Source organism: Hirundo rustica, chromosome 1 (genome assembly GCF_015227805.2).
Source record: "Hirundo rustica isolate bHirRus1 chromosome 1, bHirRus1.pri.v3, whole genome shotgun sequence".
Taxonomy (NCBI): Eukaryota; Metazoa; Chordata; class Aves; order Passeriformes; family Hirundinidae; genus Hirundo; species Hirundo rustica.
This window is the reverse complement of record NC_053450.1, coordinates 49,865,646-49,882,090: the sequence shown is the minus strand read 5'-3', so window position 1 is coordinate 49,882,090 and position 16,445 is coordinate 49,865,646. Positions and strand designations below refer to the sequence as shown.

Sequence of the window (16,445 nt, the reverse complement as noted above, 5' to 3'; positions counted from 1 at the left end):
CTACTCTAACTAAAAATATACATTATAGCCCCGAACCTATGGTTCAGTGGCATTGCCACTGGCACAGTATTCTGGGGAAAGAAGAGCTTATATTAGGGTTCCCATTTTTCATTCTGCCTGTTGCAGATTTGGCCAGTTTCCTGAGCCACAGTACAGTTTCTATGACTGCGCAACTTTTTGCTGGCCACAGTTTCTGTCCTCATGAGCAAAAACCGAAACCCCACACATTTGGTGCACCTGAGCAGCTCCTGGTGTGGGAGGTGAGGATGCTTCTGAACTTCCTGCATGGTGGAGCATCAGGCAGGAGGCAGTGGCTCCCCAGGGAACAAGCAGCTAGTGGGGACAATGAAGGGATTTCATGCAGAATCGAGGCAGTGAAGTGAAGAAGATGGTAGTGATAAACTATTGTAGAGAAAAGCCTGGCATCCTCTAGCCTTGCCCAGACTTTCTTTTGGTTACACCCATAAAGGGGACAACATTAGCAGAGCAGGAGGATCTGGAAAGTTCTCGGTTGTGTTGTGTGGCAAGTGTGAAAAGAAGCTATAGCAGAACTGAGAGGGTTAATATTTCTGTCAATGCAAATGCCCAAAATAAAATGCACTTATCACTTTTATTGAAAGCTAAATCTACTATGCAGAGGAAAATTGTATTTACAATGAAGTCACACTGCATTCCACCTATTAGATCTCAGATGACAGAGCTTGTTCTGATGTAATATTCAGCCACGCTGATTACTCATTTTTGTGCCAGAATGCTGTGACCAAGATGAAAGAAGACAAGCCCATTTAATTATTCCTAGAGGTAATACTCTTTAATTTAGAAACAAAAAGTTGTATTTTAGAGATGCTTTGTTTATATCTACTTAAATGCCTCATGAGGTCATGTTCTTAATTTAGTATTTTATCTTAAAGATGATTTAAAAAGTAACACTGTCAACAGAACAAAGAAAATGCATTTCTATTGAAATGTAACTCATATGACTTTAGAGAGTCTTGATAGATTGTCTGTCATTAAGCTGAAATATTTATATTATTTATATATGTGGCTTGGCATTAAAAAAAAGGACCTAATAAAATATGTTCATATTCTTGTACCATAGCAAAGGTCAATACAGGGATTGATCTTTCCTAGTTTCTGGTTCACGACACAACTTTTTTTTCTCTCCTCCTAAATCTGTTTTAACTAAGGAAAATAATCCTAGTAATAATTTTGAAGTGGAATGCTGATTTTATGCAGAATTTAGTGAGGATATTTTAAAGGGAAAACTCTGTATCTCCTTTAGTTTGAGGCTGCCGTCATCATGTCTTTGCACAGAGATAGTACAGGGTATCGGTATCTGTCTCTCTCCCTCTTCGATGCTATATTTATAGCATCCCCCTGGCCATAAAAGGTCTGGACTGGGGCTCTGACATTCCACTGACTGCAGGCATTATTTTTGTTCTGGACCTTGAAGTCCAGTCCTTACCCTCGTCCTAACTACTTTCTTTGCTGGCTTCATTGTTGCTGTATTTTTGTGCTATTTATTCACTTGGGAGCTCTTCCATTTGCTGCCATTCGTTTGGATCCTGGTAAGTGGTTTTTGTACTCCGGAAGGTTTTATGTGTTCAATTATTTTTAATCTGAATCTGTAATGTCAAGTTGATAGTAGGTCCCTTTATTCTTCTTAGCTCAGCAGTTGAGGGATTTGTGGATGTGAATTGAAGACAGCTGAAGGTTCAGCTCTGAAACAAAAGAAAGTAGTGCAGGGGCTCTTATTTTCACTCAGCTATCTTTGCATATTGTCACAGCACTCTTAAATGAAGCATGGGTTACTGAGATACAGGAGGAGTTTGTCATGTAATCTACTGTGGGCTTTGAGAGTGTTTAAATAACAAATATTTTCTTGTTGCATAGGATGTTATCTTTTCTCTGCTTACAAGAGTTTCTTTTTTTAATCTTTTCCACTATTTTCATTGATTGATGGAATAGATCTTTAAAGAATTACACAGACTGATAAACAGCACAAGAGGTAATGCCAGCAAAATAACTTCCTTTAAAGTGTAGCTATGAACTATGGACAAGTGAAGAACTGTCTGTCTGCTCAGTAGATATTTTAAATACTCAGTTCAACAGCTGCTAAAATGCAGCTCAAAAACTTGCAAATTCATCTAACTATGGCCACTAATATATTTAGGCCAAGCTCTGAATTGCTACACTGATCTTGAGAGGGAGTGTTGCCCTTTCACTGAGAGGTGCTGGTTAGTGCACACAGACTAAGTGGGTGCAGGTAGCACAGATAAAACTTAAGAGATGGGAGTCCATCTGATAATCAGGCAGTGTTCCAGATAGGAGCAAAGTCCTTGGAAGTTTCTGAGTTATGATAGCATCACACTACTGTATCTGATCAGGCTAATGTAACCAGCTTATGCTGGCCTGTGAGCAATCCATGATGTTTCAGAGGAAATATAAAACATAACTCACAGTGTGATAAAATACCTATGAAAGGAGTTTCCTTTTATGTGATGTGAGTCAGTGTTGGTCTTTGATTTGAACTAGGAGAGCTGACTGTTCTCAGTGTCCTGCTTTCATAGTCCTTATTCCTATCATAGACTTTAACTCCTGAGGACAGTGAGATCCAGACCTTTCATCTGTGGAAGAAAAATGTTTCCTTTGTACATTTTAACTTGTTCTTTTGGCCTGATAAAATGTAAATTAAATGCCTCATTTAATTTCTTAATGGGCAACACATGAAGTGCTTCATACTTGTGGATCACCTTCCATACTTTGAAGCCTGGAAGGCTGTGAGAATGCCTGAGCTGAGTGCCTGTTAGCACTGTGGCTGTTGTATGAATGATGAAGCCAGCCAACACTTCAAATAAAGCTGGTGAAGATAAGCCATAGTACTCTGCAGAAGGAAAACAGGATATTCTCATGTTCCTTCCCTTTTGGTGTGCAAGACAATATTCTTCTGTATGCCTTTAACTTCCTAGGCAGTGATCACAATGACTTACAAGTCCTAAACACAGCTCTGAAGAGCTGGAAGAGGAAGGCAATGAAGAAAAATTAAGAAAATAAATCTTCTACAACTAGGGAAATTAAGAGAAACTACATACTACCAGTAGCTATAAAGTGAAATAAGTAACAACACACAAAATTCTGGCAGGTATTAGAAACAAGGATTCTAGACAGAATAATTGCATTCTTTTAGACTGACATGAAATAACCAGCATTAGGAGTAAGGAAGTTGAAAAGGAACATCCGTTTTTGCCATAGAGACCAATGGCCTAACACTCTTTTCCATTTCTCCTTCTTCCTCAGATTAAAAAAAAAAAGTAAATACATAATCTCATCTACTTGAAGTCCCAGTTTCACTGTGGTCAGGATATCAGCAATTTCTTTTGCATAAAAAGTTTCTGAATAAGTTTCTTCCTTGTTGACTTCCTGCAACTAAAAGATCAATTCAGTTATCCTACAAAGGGCATCTCTTTTGTGAAATCCCTAAAATATGAGGAAGTTTTCCTCTTTATTTTTGGTTTTTGTTGGGTTTGGTCGGTTGCTTTGTTTTGTTTTTTTTTTTTTTTTGGGGGGGGGGGGGGGAAGGGCGGAATTAATATTTTGACAGCCCTTGATTAGGATGACTACCTCAGCAGTTATCAAAGAGAAAAGTTTGAAATTTGTTGACCTGCTATCAAAACCAAATACTAAAGGAAAAGCTAAGGAATTAAAACTAGGGACCATAAAGACCAGGGAAAAATCAGAGAATCACAATCTGAGATGGAAGGGATCCACAAGGATCATCAAAGACCAGCTCCTGACCCTTTGCAGGACAACCCAAATTGAGTATCTAGACTTTCATGAAGTCATGATTGCTCTCCAGTTCTGTAAGTGTATTTTATGTCCAAACATTAAATAGTTTTTCATTAATATGAAGAAAACACGAAGCAGAAGAAATTTCCTACTGCTGTAATTGATACTAAAAAAACCCCCGAAACAATAACAAACACCTCTCACCGTTGTTTTTGGATCTTTAAATCCTTGTTAACATTTCCTTATTGCAGCTCATTTCTGTTACTAATCAGGTACCTTTTGAGGGACAATCCTAGTAGCCATGTGAGCCTAGAAGACAGAGAAAGAAAGGTCATTGTATGAATTACTTGGGGCAAGTTTGCATGTCAAAGTAGAAAAAAACAGTTATAACAACAGCAAAATAAAAAAGCAAAATAATGACTGAACTGCTGGTTTTAAAATTAACAAACAAAAAAGGGAAATTATTTCTGCACTCAACTTTTCATCCCATTTTGAGAGGGGAGCTACCACTCACCTGATCAAAATTTGCACTACAAATGACTACAAGACAATTAACCAATGATATGCAAATTAAAACTTAAATGGGTCTGTCATCTGGAGGAAGGGTCTTGGCAATCTTGAACATGGTATTTTAGGTTAAAAGAAAAGGATTTGGATTGAGGAGCATGATATTATTTTATCCACTGCATACAGACTGGGTCCCTGTAAAAGTATAGTGCACAATAGGCCCTTTTAAATTGAACTGTGTTATCCCATACAAAAAATTCACTCTAATACACATTTAAAGAAAAACTGACATCCTTCTCAATCTTAGTGATTTAATTCACTATTGTAATAATAAATGGAACATTAAATTCAATCTGAAAATTGGATTACAAAAATAAATGAAATGTCGATGTATTTTTGTTTCAGCTTTTATGGATTTGCTCATACCTTTAAAAATAATTTATTGCTTTATTATCTCTACTGTAATTGAACAAAATTATTTATACTATCTCTGAAGAAGCCAGGCACACAGAGTTTCATTAGTTTGCAGTAATAAGTGAGCACATAAAACTTGAATAGTTTGCAGTAGCAGGGAGCCAACCAGAAATGAACAGACACAACAGTGCAAAGGTTTCTGGTCACGGCTGGTGACGTAAGCATCTAGAAACCTGAATATGAACCTCTCTGAAAGTCTAAATCACATCATAAAAAGATATGTCTAAATTCATTGCATTGCATTTTTCAAGTTCAGCGTTAGTTTGTGTGAAGCTGGGTATTATTTGTATGCTAACTCAGGAGTTTCCTTGACAATAGTCCTTATGTTTGACCTTTTCTTTTTCAGACGTTATCCTGTTTATTTACGCTCAGAAGAGTGCAGTGAAACCCAAAATTTGAAGGCACCCATGATGTCTTTACCGTTCTACCAAAGACACCACGAGCACTATGACCGTGCGTACCGCCACAAAGCGCTGTCGTCCACTGTGAGCCAGTACCAAAAGGAGACAAAGAGCAAGTCTGCTGTCTATGCTCAAGGATCTGCAGCTTATGCCAGGGGCTCCGCAGCCTATCGCCACTCCTCTGCAGCAGGCTTCAGCCTTGACTCCTCAGCAGCTTACAGCCATGGCTCTTCAGCCTACGACCTCGAGTCGGCAGCCTACAGCTATGGATCCGCTGCCTACGACCGCTCTGCTGCGCAGAGTAAGAGATCCGCTGCCTACAGCCTGGACTCTGAGTCCCTCAGCACCAGCTCAGCTGCCTACAGCCATGCATCTGAGTCCATCAACAAGCTGGCTGCAGCCTACAGGCTGGGATCTGAAGCCTACAGTGTTGGGTAAGCAAATCCTTCTTTGAAACAGCATTCTGGTACAAAAATGTCCAACTGCTTCCCATTGAAAACAACGGCAAAACTCTCCTCCTCATCCACATAATGTTCCTCTATAACTCGGTGTTAATGTATTTTCCTGGTCTGGTGTTTTCTCTTGTCTTTGGCAATGGGAAGGACTGTGGTCAGCTTAGTTTTTTGGACTAATCCATATGTGATGCTTGGACTGTCATAAGAATAGTCCGGGCAATGCTGATGTGGCTGAATGGTAACACAGTCATACTCCAAACTGGTTAGGCGTGAGCTACCTCTCCTTCCAAGTTGTTTAGCCACATTAATACAGCTGACTCTAATATGAAGAGTTGAAATAGCTTTGGATTGAAGCTGTCATCTGGTAAGGTTGGAGTAGTTGAAGAACTCAAAGTTCTTCATGCAAGTTTGAGTTGGTGTGTCCATTTAAGATTAATTCTTCTTTGGCCTAATAGTTTCACTTTTGTGCTGAGTGATTCAAGAAACTGAAAATTTCACACTGTATATTGGTTGAGGCATACTATTTCCAAAGTAGAAATTACCTGAAGTGTCCATCTTACATGAGAAGATTAGCTATGCTTAGCTCTCATGGGAATTTTTTTTTTTTTAATTTAAGATAATAAGTATTGCTCAAGCAATTACATTAGCAGAATATTTTTGCTATAATAGCCTCATATTATTTGTATACATATATCTCAGAGATTTACAGAAATTAGGGAAGTATTAAAGTAAGATTCGAGCAGCTGTTAGCAATAGAGGAAACAATCAAGAAATTATAGCTGAAAACATCTGCTGTCTGTTATATAAATGTAAAATTGTCTTATTAGCAGAACTGATCAAAACTTGTCCATCAGAAAATTTAAATTTTGAAAACTGAATATCCTCCCAGGATTTTGGATAGTGGTAAAATCTTGGCCAAAACCAGTGAGAGAAAGATTACATGTACTACAGTAAACAATACCTTGTGATTTCTGCCTTCACTTGGCTTTCAGGAAGCTCAGGGTCCAATCTCTATTTGCCAGAGTTTGTTCCGGAAGCTGAACCTCAGGCTGTTACAGCCCAGGTGAATGGCTTTACTTAACTCCTCACTACAAGAAAGACATTGAGTTGCCGGAATGTGTCCAAAGCTGATGAAGGTTGTGGAGCACAAGTCTTACAAGGAGCAGCTGAGGGAACTACAGGTTTTTAGCCTGGAGAAAAGGATGCTTGGTGGAGGCGTTATCACTGTCTACAACTGTCTGAGAGTGTAACCAGGCAGGGGTTGGTCTCTGCTCATAGGTAACAAGACAGGATGAGAGGAAATGTCCTCAAGTTGCACTAGGGGAGGTTTAGATTGGATGTTAGGACTGAAAGGGTGGTCTGGTATTGGAATAGGCTGAGCAGGGAAATGGTGGAATCATCATTCTTGGAAGTGTTCAAAAATGTGTGGATGTGGTGCTTAAGGACATGATTCAAGGATGGGCTTGGCAGTGCTGGGTTACTGGTTGAACCTGATGATCTTAGAGCTCTTCGTGATTCTGTGGTTCTATATCTGAGTGTCTTAGGCTGGGTTGTATCCAGGCTTTGCTGTTGAAACAATTTTACTTGTGCAGATAATTAACCACTGAGTAAAGCAGTGGGAATTTCATTTATAATCTGTTGATGAAGGGAAGAAAACTGGAGGTGGTGGGACTGAGGGTTATGCTTCCAGGTGGAGCTGGTAGGGGAAGATATGCCAGATTTCTGCAGCAATGCAGCTGTGCCTGCACTCTGTTGCCGACCCTAACCCAAAGCTTCCTTTTTCTTGAAGAAAAGGTTTCCAAAAAAAGAACTCTAAGTTGTAAAAAATGATTGTTAAAAACCCCTGTTTCTGAGTCCTGTTTATAAGCATTTCAGTTTCACACAATTTTCTTCTGACACCTGTACGTTCTCATTAAGAAGAACTCTAATGTCAACATTGTAACATTGAAGGAAATGAAATTGCTTTGTTGAGAGAGAATTTACAACATTTCCAAGTTTCCTGAGGTTTTGCTCAAGATAAGTTTTTGGTTTAAAGTGGCATATTTGCATATACAATACCCTGTAGTACAAGACTTGCCAATAGATTGTTCAGAGATAAGAATGTCTCAGCTGCAACTTCTTTATTTCTGTGATCCTGTCATTGTATTGGAGGTTTGAAAAATTTATTGCTACGACCTAAGACAAGGACTCTGGAGATTATATATATATGATTCTAAGCTCTCTTACACAAAGCTTAATTAACACAGGAGACAATATTTCTGAATGAAAATCTCAGTATTTAACTTGGGTTTATGGTTAATAAATCCTCTATATTGGTATTTATTTCTTTTTTGCAGCCCACATTCCTGCAATTTGCAAGAGGCAAAGCAGAAAAAATAATGCAATTTTACAGTTAAATGTAGTTCAAATTTGAAGGAATTCTTGCCAAATTTGTACTGTCTTTCCCAGATAACCCAAAATACTTCAAGGGGCAATGTGGAGACAACAACTGTTACTCAAATAAATTAGGAAAATCAAAGACTATCTGTTTTCATCCATATGAGGAGAATGGTGTAGGGGAAAAAAAAAAATCTTCCAATTTTCTAGAAATAAAAAAGGCCTTGAATTGAAATGCTGTATATAAATGAACTCAACAGCAGTGTTTGCTTGAAACCACACAAATCAAATCCAGACAAAATTTTTCAGCTAACAATTGATGATTGCATATCAGTGAATATTACCATCAAATATGCATTTATGCACAATGAACATAGTTTTGCAGAAAAACCCTATTAAGCCTGGCAGAAAAACTCAAATACTAAGTTTTTATTCTGGTCACTTCTTTTTTTTTATTTAAAGTAGCTTCTGATAAATTTATTGTTCTTGCAAAATTTAAATCTTATCCTTTTCTGTAGTACAGAAAAGTGTTCATGAAGCAATGGTGTTGCCATGCAGTTAGCGCTATGTGAGGAATTTATCATGGGGAAAGCAATGGAGAAGGACTAGGAACTAGGTAAACTGCAAGACCTTGACCCAGAACGAGTTGTCTGATACTGAAGCCTTGATTGAGTGGAAAACATTCCCAGAGTGAGAACACAGGCAGTTTGAAGGAGCCATAGCTTGATTTTTCAGGACAAAAAGTTTTCAATGTGCAGGTGGCCTGTCCCCCACATTTCAAGTCCTCTTCACGCCACAACAGCTTGAGGAAGTACAAGGAGAGAAATGAAAACTGGCAAAATCAAGAACCAGTATGGAAGCTTGCAGCTCTGCTGGTTGCAGTTGGCCAAAGGTGCAAACCTCTGGGCTACCAAAAGAGTGGGCATCTCACCATGTAGAGGTTGCCTCTTCACACCCAGCCCTCCCCACCAGGCCATGGGGCTGTCTCTAGCCAAGCACTTCTCCTTTGGCTTCAGCAGAGGCGGGAAAAGTGACACGTGCTGCTTCCCTTGAGGCTCTGTACAGATGAGGGTTGTGTGTCTCCCGATGTTGTGGCTACCCATTCTCTTCCCCATCCAGTCCTTGGGGGCTGCCAGCATGAGCAAGTTGGCTCCTTTGGGAAAACCTTCTTCCACAGCAGCGCTCCATCCTCTGTGTGCTTCTGAGGAGCTTTGAGTCAGATCTGCCAAAGCTGCTTTTAGCACTACAGGGCTGTCAAACAGGACTGCTGGATTAAACTCGTTCAGCTCTTTTTTGTGGAAGCCCAGTGATTTGCCTTTGCTCAAACTTTTGCTGCTTTTCCATGCGTTACTCTCCTGTCTAGCAGTGTCAGGTAATCCCATTTTGTCGCAGATTATCTGCCACCAAAAGGGCCATTCACCTGTTTAGAGGCAAAACAGAAATTGCTGGCGTGGCTCAGGCATTAGCATGTATTTTGCAGGTCAGGCAAAACAGCAAAGATGTGGCGCAGCTCAGGTGTACCAAGTAAAGAGAGGAGAGATGCCTTTCTCACTTGCCATTGATCAGGTTGCCAATGCTCTTCTGAGCAACACTGTAACCAGGATCAGGACAAGGCGGAGTAAATAATGAACTACCAGAAACATGAGAAGACCGTGGTCTTGGCCCTGCTCGTCCTTTGGTTTATTATAGGTGAGGGTTAAGAAGCTGGCTTCCAGATGTCATACCCAAGCATGGAAATTGTTTTAATGAGACCTGCTCTGTGGAAACAATTCCCCTTCAAATAAAATTGTTGTGGAAGCTGTGTTAGGGAATATTGCCAGCAATAGTGCCTTGGCTTGTGACAAAACTCTCAGCAACTTAAAATTAATATAGTCACCAGAGACCATTTCTTGTTTTTAGAGGCTGAATTTAAAGAATTCTTGTCTGAATTTTTTTTTTTTTCCTTTCCTTTCCTGTAACTGGCTTTGCCAATCCACTATCTCCTATTAACATTAAGTTAAAATATTGCATATTAGGAAAGAAGCAGCTGCTAAAAAGAGAGCCTGGATAAGGCCTTGTGGCCAGTGGAGCTTCTCCAGCAGGTACAGCTGGTGCAACCATTGTGTATACCATCATCTTCTTCTGCTTAGGACAAGATATAAGTGACTTTGAAGAGGTGTAAAAGAGCTTATATGTGCCTTTTCACGCAGGATTGAAATAACTAAAGAATAGGGTATTGTGGTCTGCTTCCAGAGCACATTTCTACACCCACTTACTCTCTTTGGGCAGTGTGGGAAACCTGTCCCTTCAGGCACAGAAACAAGGACCATGCCAATATATTCTCTCTCTGAAAATAAGACATCAAAACAGAACAAAGAATCTGTTTGGGAGTTGCAGATGCCTTGCACAGTGTTTTCTTTAGTTCTTCTGTTAGGCTAGAGAGAAAAGTTAATAGCACCTATTTTTTATGTCTCTACAGAACAATGCCTGTGCCTTTTATAACTCAGTGGCTCTAATGAAAAACTAGAAAAATGTTGGCATTGATATTTTAACATGCTGAAAACCACCCTGAAGTAAGGACAGTAGGCTTAGGTCACCAACCTTGATAAGCCAGTACAAGATAATATCTGACCTGGAAAAAAATATACATATGCTAGCTGGGCATATCAAATGAGGCTGAAAGATGTTAAAAGGTCATGGTACTGTTCCTCCCTATGAAACTAGAGAGCACTGATACCCTGCTCTTGCTCCTCTGGGGAGATTCTGTTCCACATATCAGGTAAAAGGTTGGAATGTTTTAAAATAAAGGGCAAGATTTTAGAATCTGGTTCAAGGAACACAGTCCTCCTTTGGGCCACCTAAATAATGGTTTTAGGCAAGTTTTTGTTTTTGTGTTGCACAGGAAGAAATAGTAATAACACAGGAAGACAGGGAAATAAATCTCATGGTAGAATAGTGTTTAACCTATTTTCTCAAGCAAAGAGCTCTATTTGAATATGTGTTCCTAATAGCCTCCATCTAGCTCTGCCAGAACAGAAGCAAATGGTAGAATTTAGAAAGCAGAAACATTTTCTGCTGCTTCAAATTTATTAATCTATTTTCTTGGTTTGTGCAGTGCAATTCTTAAGAACATTTTGGAGTGACTGTAGGTATCCCTCTGAAAACACCAGCTGGGTGCTCTGGTATGGTCATGAAGGTGAGATATTCAACTTCAAACACTTGGAGTGTTTGAGTGAAAAAACAGCCTCCAAACAAACAGAACCTATAGCAATTTATTTTTGCCTTTTCAAATAATTTTAGAGAGATATAAGTGAAAGATAGGAAACCGCCACTACCATACAGGAAAAATGCCTAGCAGGGAGTGATGGGAACTATGCTTCCCATTAATTCCCTGTGTGAGTGTGTAATCTGGACCTTAAATGAAAACTAAACTGACTGCAATGCCAAACTCTCCTTTAGGAATATTGTGTTGGTCTGGATTTAACAGTGCTGTAATTTCAGCCTGAGCTGAAATTTTCACTACATTTCAACTACATTTATGAAAATAGAAACTTCTAGACATTTTAACTTAAGTTCAGTTGCTACTGTGATCCTTCTTGATCTAGAAACAATGAAGAATCAAGTGGCCCCCTAAAAGGTTCAGCCTAAAGCTCTGAGGAAATCTAATGGCTGTCAGAGTCAAAATTCCAGGTTTGACCCATTTTTAAATAGGACAGGAATAAAAGTCACCTGCTAAGTAAAGATCTGCAGCTCCTTACAGACTCCAGTTCAATTAAAAAAAATAATGAAAATAGTCTGCCTTTGATGTTTCTTATCACTTATTTGATGAGTGGTCCCAGTGCTTTTGTGGTTTGCTGAAGTGATTGCACCACATCATTGTCCAATCCAGTAGTAAGTCCATTGCACATCCCGTTTCAATGTGTCTATTCCATTTTATTTTACTCTGTCTGGACTGTTGCCGAGTGTTTTCTGCTGGATTTCTGCCCCTGAATGTGGATCTACCTCTCTTGTACTCCGTCCCTGGCTGTCCTGGGCAGTGCCTGGTGTCAAAACCCAGCGCCCACAGCATCTCTCTCCTGTAGATGTGGTCTGTGCCTTGGCTGACCCAGTGGTGCCTGACTTGGAAAGCCCTTGCGGTGTGTGCCACAATCCCTCTCTGGCTGTGCCTTCTTTTGCATGGAAAACAGGTTACAGGGAGAGGAGGAAGGAAGGAGAAGCAGTGCACAGTTGCCTTTACCCCCTGTACCGAGTGTCTCTTGGCTTGGTGATGGTGGCACCTGGGGAGCACAGAGCAATTACATTAAGAAAAACAGTAAGAGACACAGAGAATGGGATACTGATTTAGCAGGAACTGGGTAGGGAGAGAATGCAGCCTGGGCAAAGGGATGGACACAAAGAAATGAAGGAAGGAAAGACGGGAGAATGGAAGTAGACCTGTGTTATCTCACACACAGTCTCAGTGGATAGATTACTAGCACGTATTTTGCAAACTAAGCACTCTTCGTGTGTTGGTGGTGGTACTTTTGCAGGGATACAGCCTAAGGAAAACATTAGCCCAAGGATATAATATTATGTTACATTATGCATGTGTAACATTCCCAGGGGCCCAGTGTTAGCATGGGTTGTGGTATAAGTGTACAGTGTGCTGTGTAGACACCAGTGTAAGCTATCCTGGGTGTGGGAAGCAGGTTGTCCCTGAGAGAGACACATGTCAGGGCTAACAAGCCTTGCTGAGAAACCATCATTCTGCTCCTGTATCTGCACATGTGAGCAGGGAGCTCATACTGTGTGGATAAATACCCAGACCAGAAGCAGATTCACATGTGATTTTGTGTGGTGATGTTGTGAGAAAGGTGAATAGACACTTTGGGGATTTATAAAAGGCTGACAAATAATTAGCATATTCCATAGATATGGGAATTAGAGATGGGTTGCTTTGGCAAAGGAGGACCAGATGTTTCAAACTTGGTTGACAATTTGTAATTGTTTTAAAAATTAACCTAATGTGATTACCTCAAATATACTTCATGCTCTTCAGAATCTTTCCTAGGCTGGTGAGGACAGGGGGGAAGCTCTTCCTCCTTTTCAGTCATCCTCCATTTAACTGTGCTATGTTGAGTGGCGCTACTTCACTCAACTCTTCTCCTCCAATGGATTGGAGTGGTATGGGAGAGCAGTGGGAATGGCAACACTGGTTTCTGAGCAATGCAGAATTTAAAAATTCTGTAGGGAAACTTAAACTATCCCCCCGAGTCCCAAACCAAAAAGTATTAAAAGTACATTGCTACCAGATATATTGTCTATTCTATCTATTTAGATTTAATATCAAGAGCCATAAGTGGTATGTTTGTAATGATGAGACTGTCAAAAGTGCACTAAGTTATGTGTTTAATAATTCTGAAACTATGGCTATTAAAAATTATAAATTCTTGATTACAAAACAAAACAGCAAAAAAAGTCAGTACTTTAATCGTATTTTTGAATGCTTCTCAACAGCTTTTCCTCCTGATTTTAACAATAAAATTTTTTATTTCAGACTGAAAAATTCCAACTTAATGATAGAAGATCAATCCTATAAGATGAGTCCCAAAGCAAAGAGAGCAAAACAGAGTTTGATATCAGAGGACAAAGAGAACGAAGCCTTAGACTACTCAGTGCCTATATTCACAGGACGGTATGTTCATTTTCATTTTGTTTGGTATCTTATTTCTGACATTTTATGAACAAATCATAAAATAACAAACCTATTAATCTGTCTTTACACTCGTGGATCTTATGGTGATAGTTCGCACTTCACATGAGTGATAAAAAGACTAAGAGAAGTCAACTGACTGGCAGAAAATTGGATATTGTTCATCCAGAGCCAGGACAAATGAACCTATGTGTCTGGACTTTGTTTTGAACACATCGTCAGGGCCACTTTCTATGAAATGAAAATATAATTAGAACCCTGCCTATTGGGAACTTGACAAGCATGTTGTCCACATTATTTAGCTTATTCTTTTGGTTTGAAGACTTGTTCTGTAATCAAATATCTCTTGCCAAGCATTAAACATAGAAACAATGAAACAACGTGCTAATGTCTTGTCCTGGCACGGGCAAAACCTGGAATGAAACCAAATGCTTTCTCAAATCCATTGTAATGATTCATACTGATCTCTGTTGGTGGTATTTATTGCATGGTTACTACTGCTGTAAGACATCTTACTGCAGCAGTGTTCTCAGTAAAGCTGAATGTGAACTTTATGTGGAAGCCCGAACTAACATCAACAGAGGCTCCCCTGCCCTTTTTGGAGTGTGGCATAGTGATTTTAGTAAGAGGCTCCAGCAGTTCCAGCATAGTTACTTGTTCAGATCAATACATATTGGGGTGTAGTGTGGAAAACTGCTTCCTGCTTAGAAACCAGGAAAAAAAAAATTTTGCCCACCTGCAGTTGAACAGGAACCTCCCTTCAACTTGTCTTTCCTCTGCAGCACAGCATTTTTTAAGGGACACTTCCAAGTTGTTTCTGGGAGTCAGTGCTTTTCTGTCTACTGCTTAATCAACACCCAATGGCACTTCTGCTTTAGATCCAAACTTGTGGTTTCACGTGAACTTAGTTCCAGCTTGTCAGTGGAGGATGTTATTGCTCTGGCCTTTTGAGCATTTGTGATTTTTTTTGTGATGAGAACAGTAGTTTTGTTTTTATTCACTCCCTCCCACTATCTCAGAGTAATTTTTTTCTCATGCCTTGTACATTCCTATGTTGGTTTCACTGCTCTTTGATCCAACCAACATTAAGAAACACTGCTGCATTTTTTAAAAAAAATTCTTTGGAGTTTCATTTGTATTTTCTGGGATAGAAACACATTAAAATGTGACAGTCTCATGCAAAACTTGAGATAACATGTTCTCAATACTTTTGCATCTCAGGCAGTGTTTATACTTCTGTAGCAGATTTGCAGTTCACCATCATCTGTCTCCCATCTCGTCAAGCACAAATATCCTCCCTTTTTATTGTGTCCTGAGTCTACACAAGTAAAATTTATAGTATTGGGCAATAGTTGAAAAGCACAACTGTTGATTAGTGTTTAGCTTTTTTACAGGCCTCTAAATCTTATGATCTTCACACATCATGTTAACATCCTAGCAAATATTAAGAAATAATTTATTTTATTTTTTTATGCATACAGTAATATCTAACTCAATGTGATGGTGTGTAGCTTTATATATTTGTGTCTTTAAAATATTTTGGGGTCCTATTTGGGATCCTACATTAAAAGGTATTGTCGGAGTCTTACTTACATCGATGGGGGGGTTTTTGTTTGTTTTTGTGGTTGGTTTTTTGTTTGTTTGTTTTGGTTTGGGTTTGGGTTTTTTGTGTTTTTTTGGTGTATGTGTGAATCTTACTTTTTGCTTATGGCAATTCAGAAAGCTGTGTGTGCTTTTCTGCCACTGAAATGATCCAAAAAGTTTTAATTTTGTTTTGGGATTTTTCTTCTTAAATTTTTAAAAATTAGGTAAAAAGAGCATATGATGACTGTTGAGTACTCAACATGGCATGCAATGGTATCTGGTTTAAGCTCTTCACTGTTGGCATCATGCTCATGATCACATGGCAAAACTGTGGAAGCTGCATGCCACATTCCTGTCAGATATTTATTTTTGTTTGAAAGATAACAGCTGAAGCCCATTGAACCATGTGCATGCTGTATGTCATTCCCAAATTCCCCGGTGAAATTGATGTGTTGTTTCCCATGGGCAGATAGCTGTTAAAAGGAATAGTTATTTTTAAAGGTCATCTCTCTGTGGGTTTGTTGGAGCTGGGTGACCTTCAGCAATGTGTCACTATTTCCATTATATAGTTCTACTTCAGAAACATCATGTTCTGCTGTAGAAAAAATACTTTGCTCTGATTATTTACTTTGCAAGTGATCCTTTTAAACACCTGGGCTGATCCTTGCAAGAGAAAATTGTGGACAGGCAGACAGTATTTTAGAAATAAAGCACCCAGAGATTGGTGTAATGCCATAAGTGCTGAAGTTGTTGAATGTGGCTCATGGAACTATTTGCAATCACTGTAAGCCTATGCTGAGGACTGTAGATGGCAGATGCCCTTAAAATTATTATTGTCATTTGGGGTTGGATCTGGTTGCATCTGTTTGAAAATGATTTTTCTACTGAAACCCTTGAGTCTTGACTCTAAAATCAAGTTTTAAATGATACTGTCTGCTGGTTTAGTGTATTTGTCATTTCAGAGACCGTTTCTCTTTGATCTGGGAAGATTATAACAGGGAGAAATTATTAGCAAATCTAAGTATTTAACACTGTTGATCAAAAGCATCTAGGGATTACAACTGCAGATGACTAGGATGAGTTTTATTTTAGTCAGAGGATATTCATCAGCTCCCAAAAGATGCTTAATGCTTTGAGAAACCAGTCCATACTGTGAAGTTACTGAGATCTTAACTACTGTAATTAAGGAGG

The 16,445-nt window shown here is 39.2% G+C and overlaps 1 protein-coding gene and 1 long non-coding RNA gene across 7 annotated transcripts in view; one reads left to right on the top strand and one right to left on the bottom strand.

The window, feature by feature from the left end:
* Positions 1 to 1,425: 1,425 nt before the first annotated feature.
* The window catches only part of MYOM1 (myomesin 1), a 73,210-nt gene continuing 58,190 nt past the window's right edge, over positions 1,426 to 16,445 (top strand). For all 6 annotated transcript variants that reach the window (XM_040068069.2, XM_040067982.2, XM_058419282.1 and 3 more), the window contains exons 1-3: positions 1,426 to 1,568; positions 5,114 to 5,602; positions 13,515 to 13,652. In XM_040068069.2, coding sequence (XP_039924003.1) covers positions 5,175 to 5,602; positions 13,515 to 13,652 — 566 coding nt within the window. In that variant the 5' untranslated portion in view covers positions 1,426 to 1,568; positions 5,114 to 5,174. The remainder of the gene's footprint in view (positions 1,569 to 5,113; positions 5,603 to 13,514; positions 13,653 to 16,445) is intronic.
* Positions 1,562 to 14,540, bottom strand: LOC120754571 (uncharacterized). The gene is made up of 3 exons (XR_005701484.2): positions 14,407 to 14,540; positions 3,991 to 4,095; positions 1,562 to 1,721 (listed from the first exon to the last, which is right to left on the bottom strand). It is a non-coding gene; the product is annotated as an uncharacterized LOC120754571 (long non-coding RNA).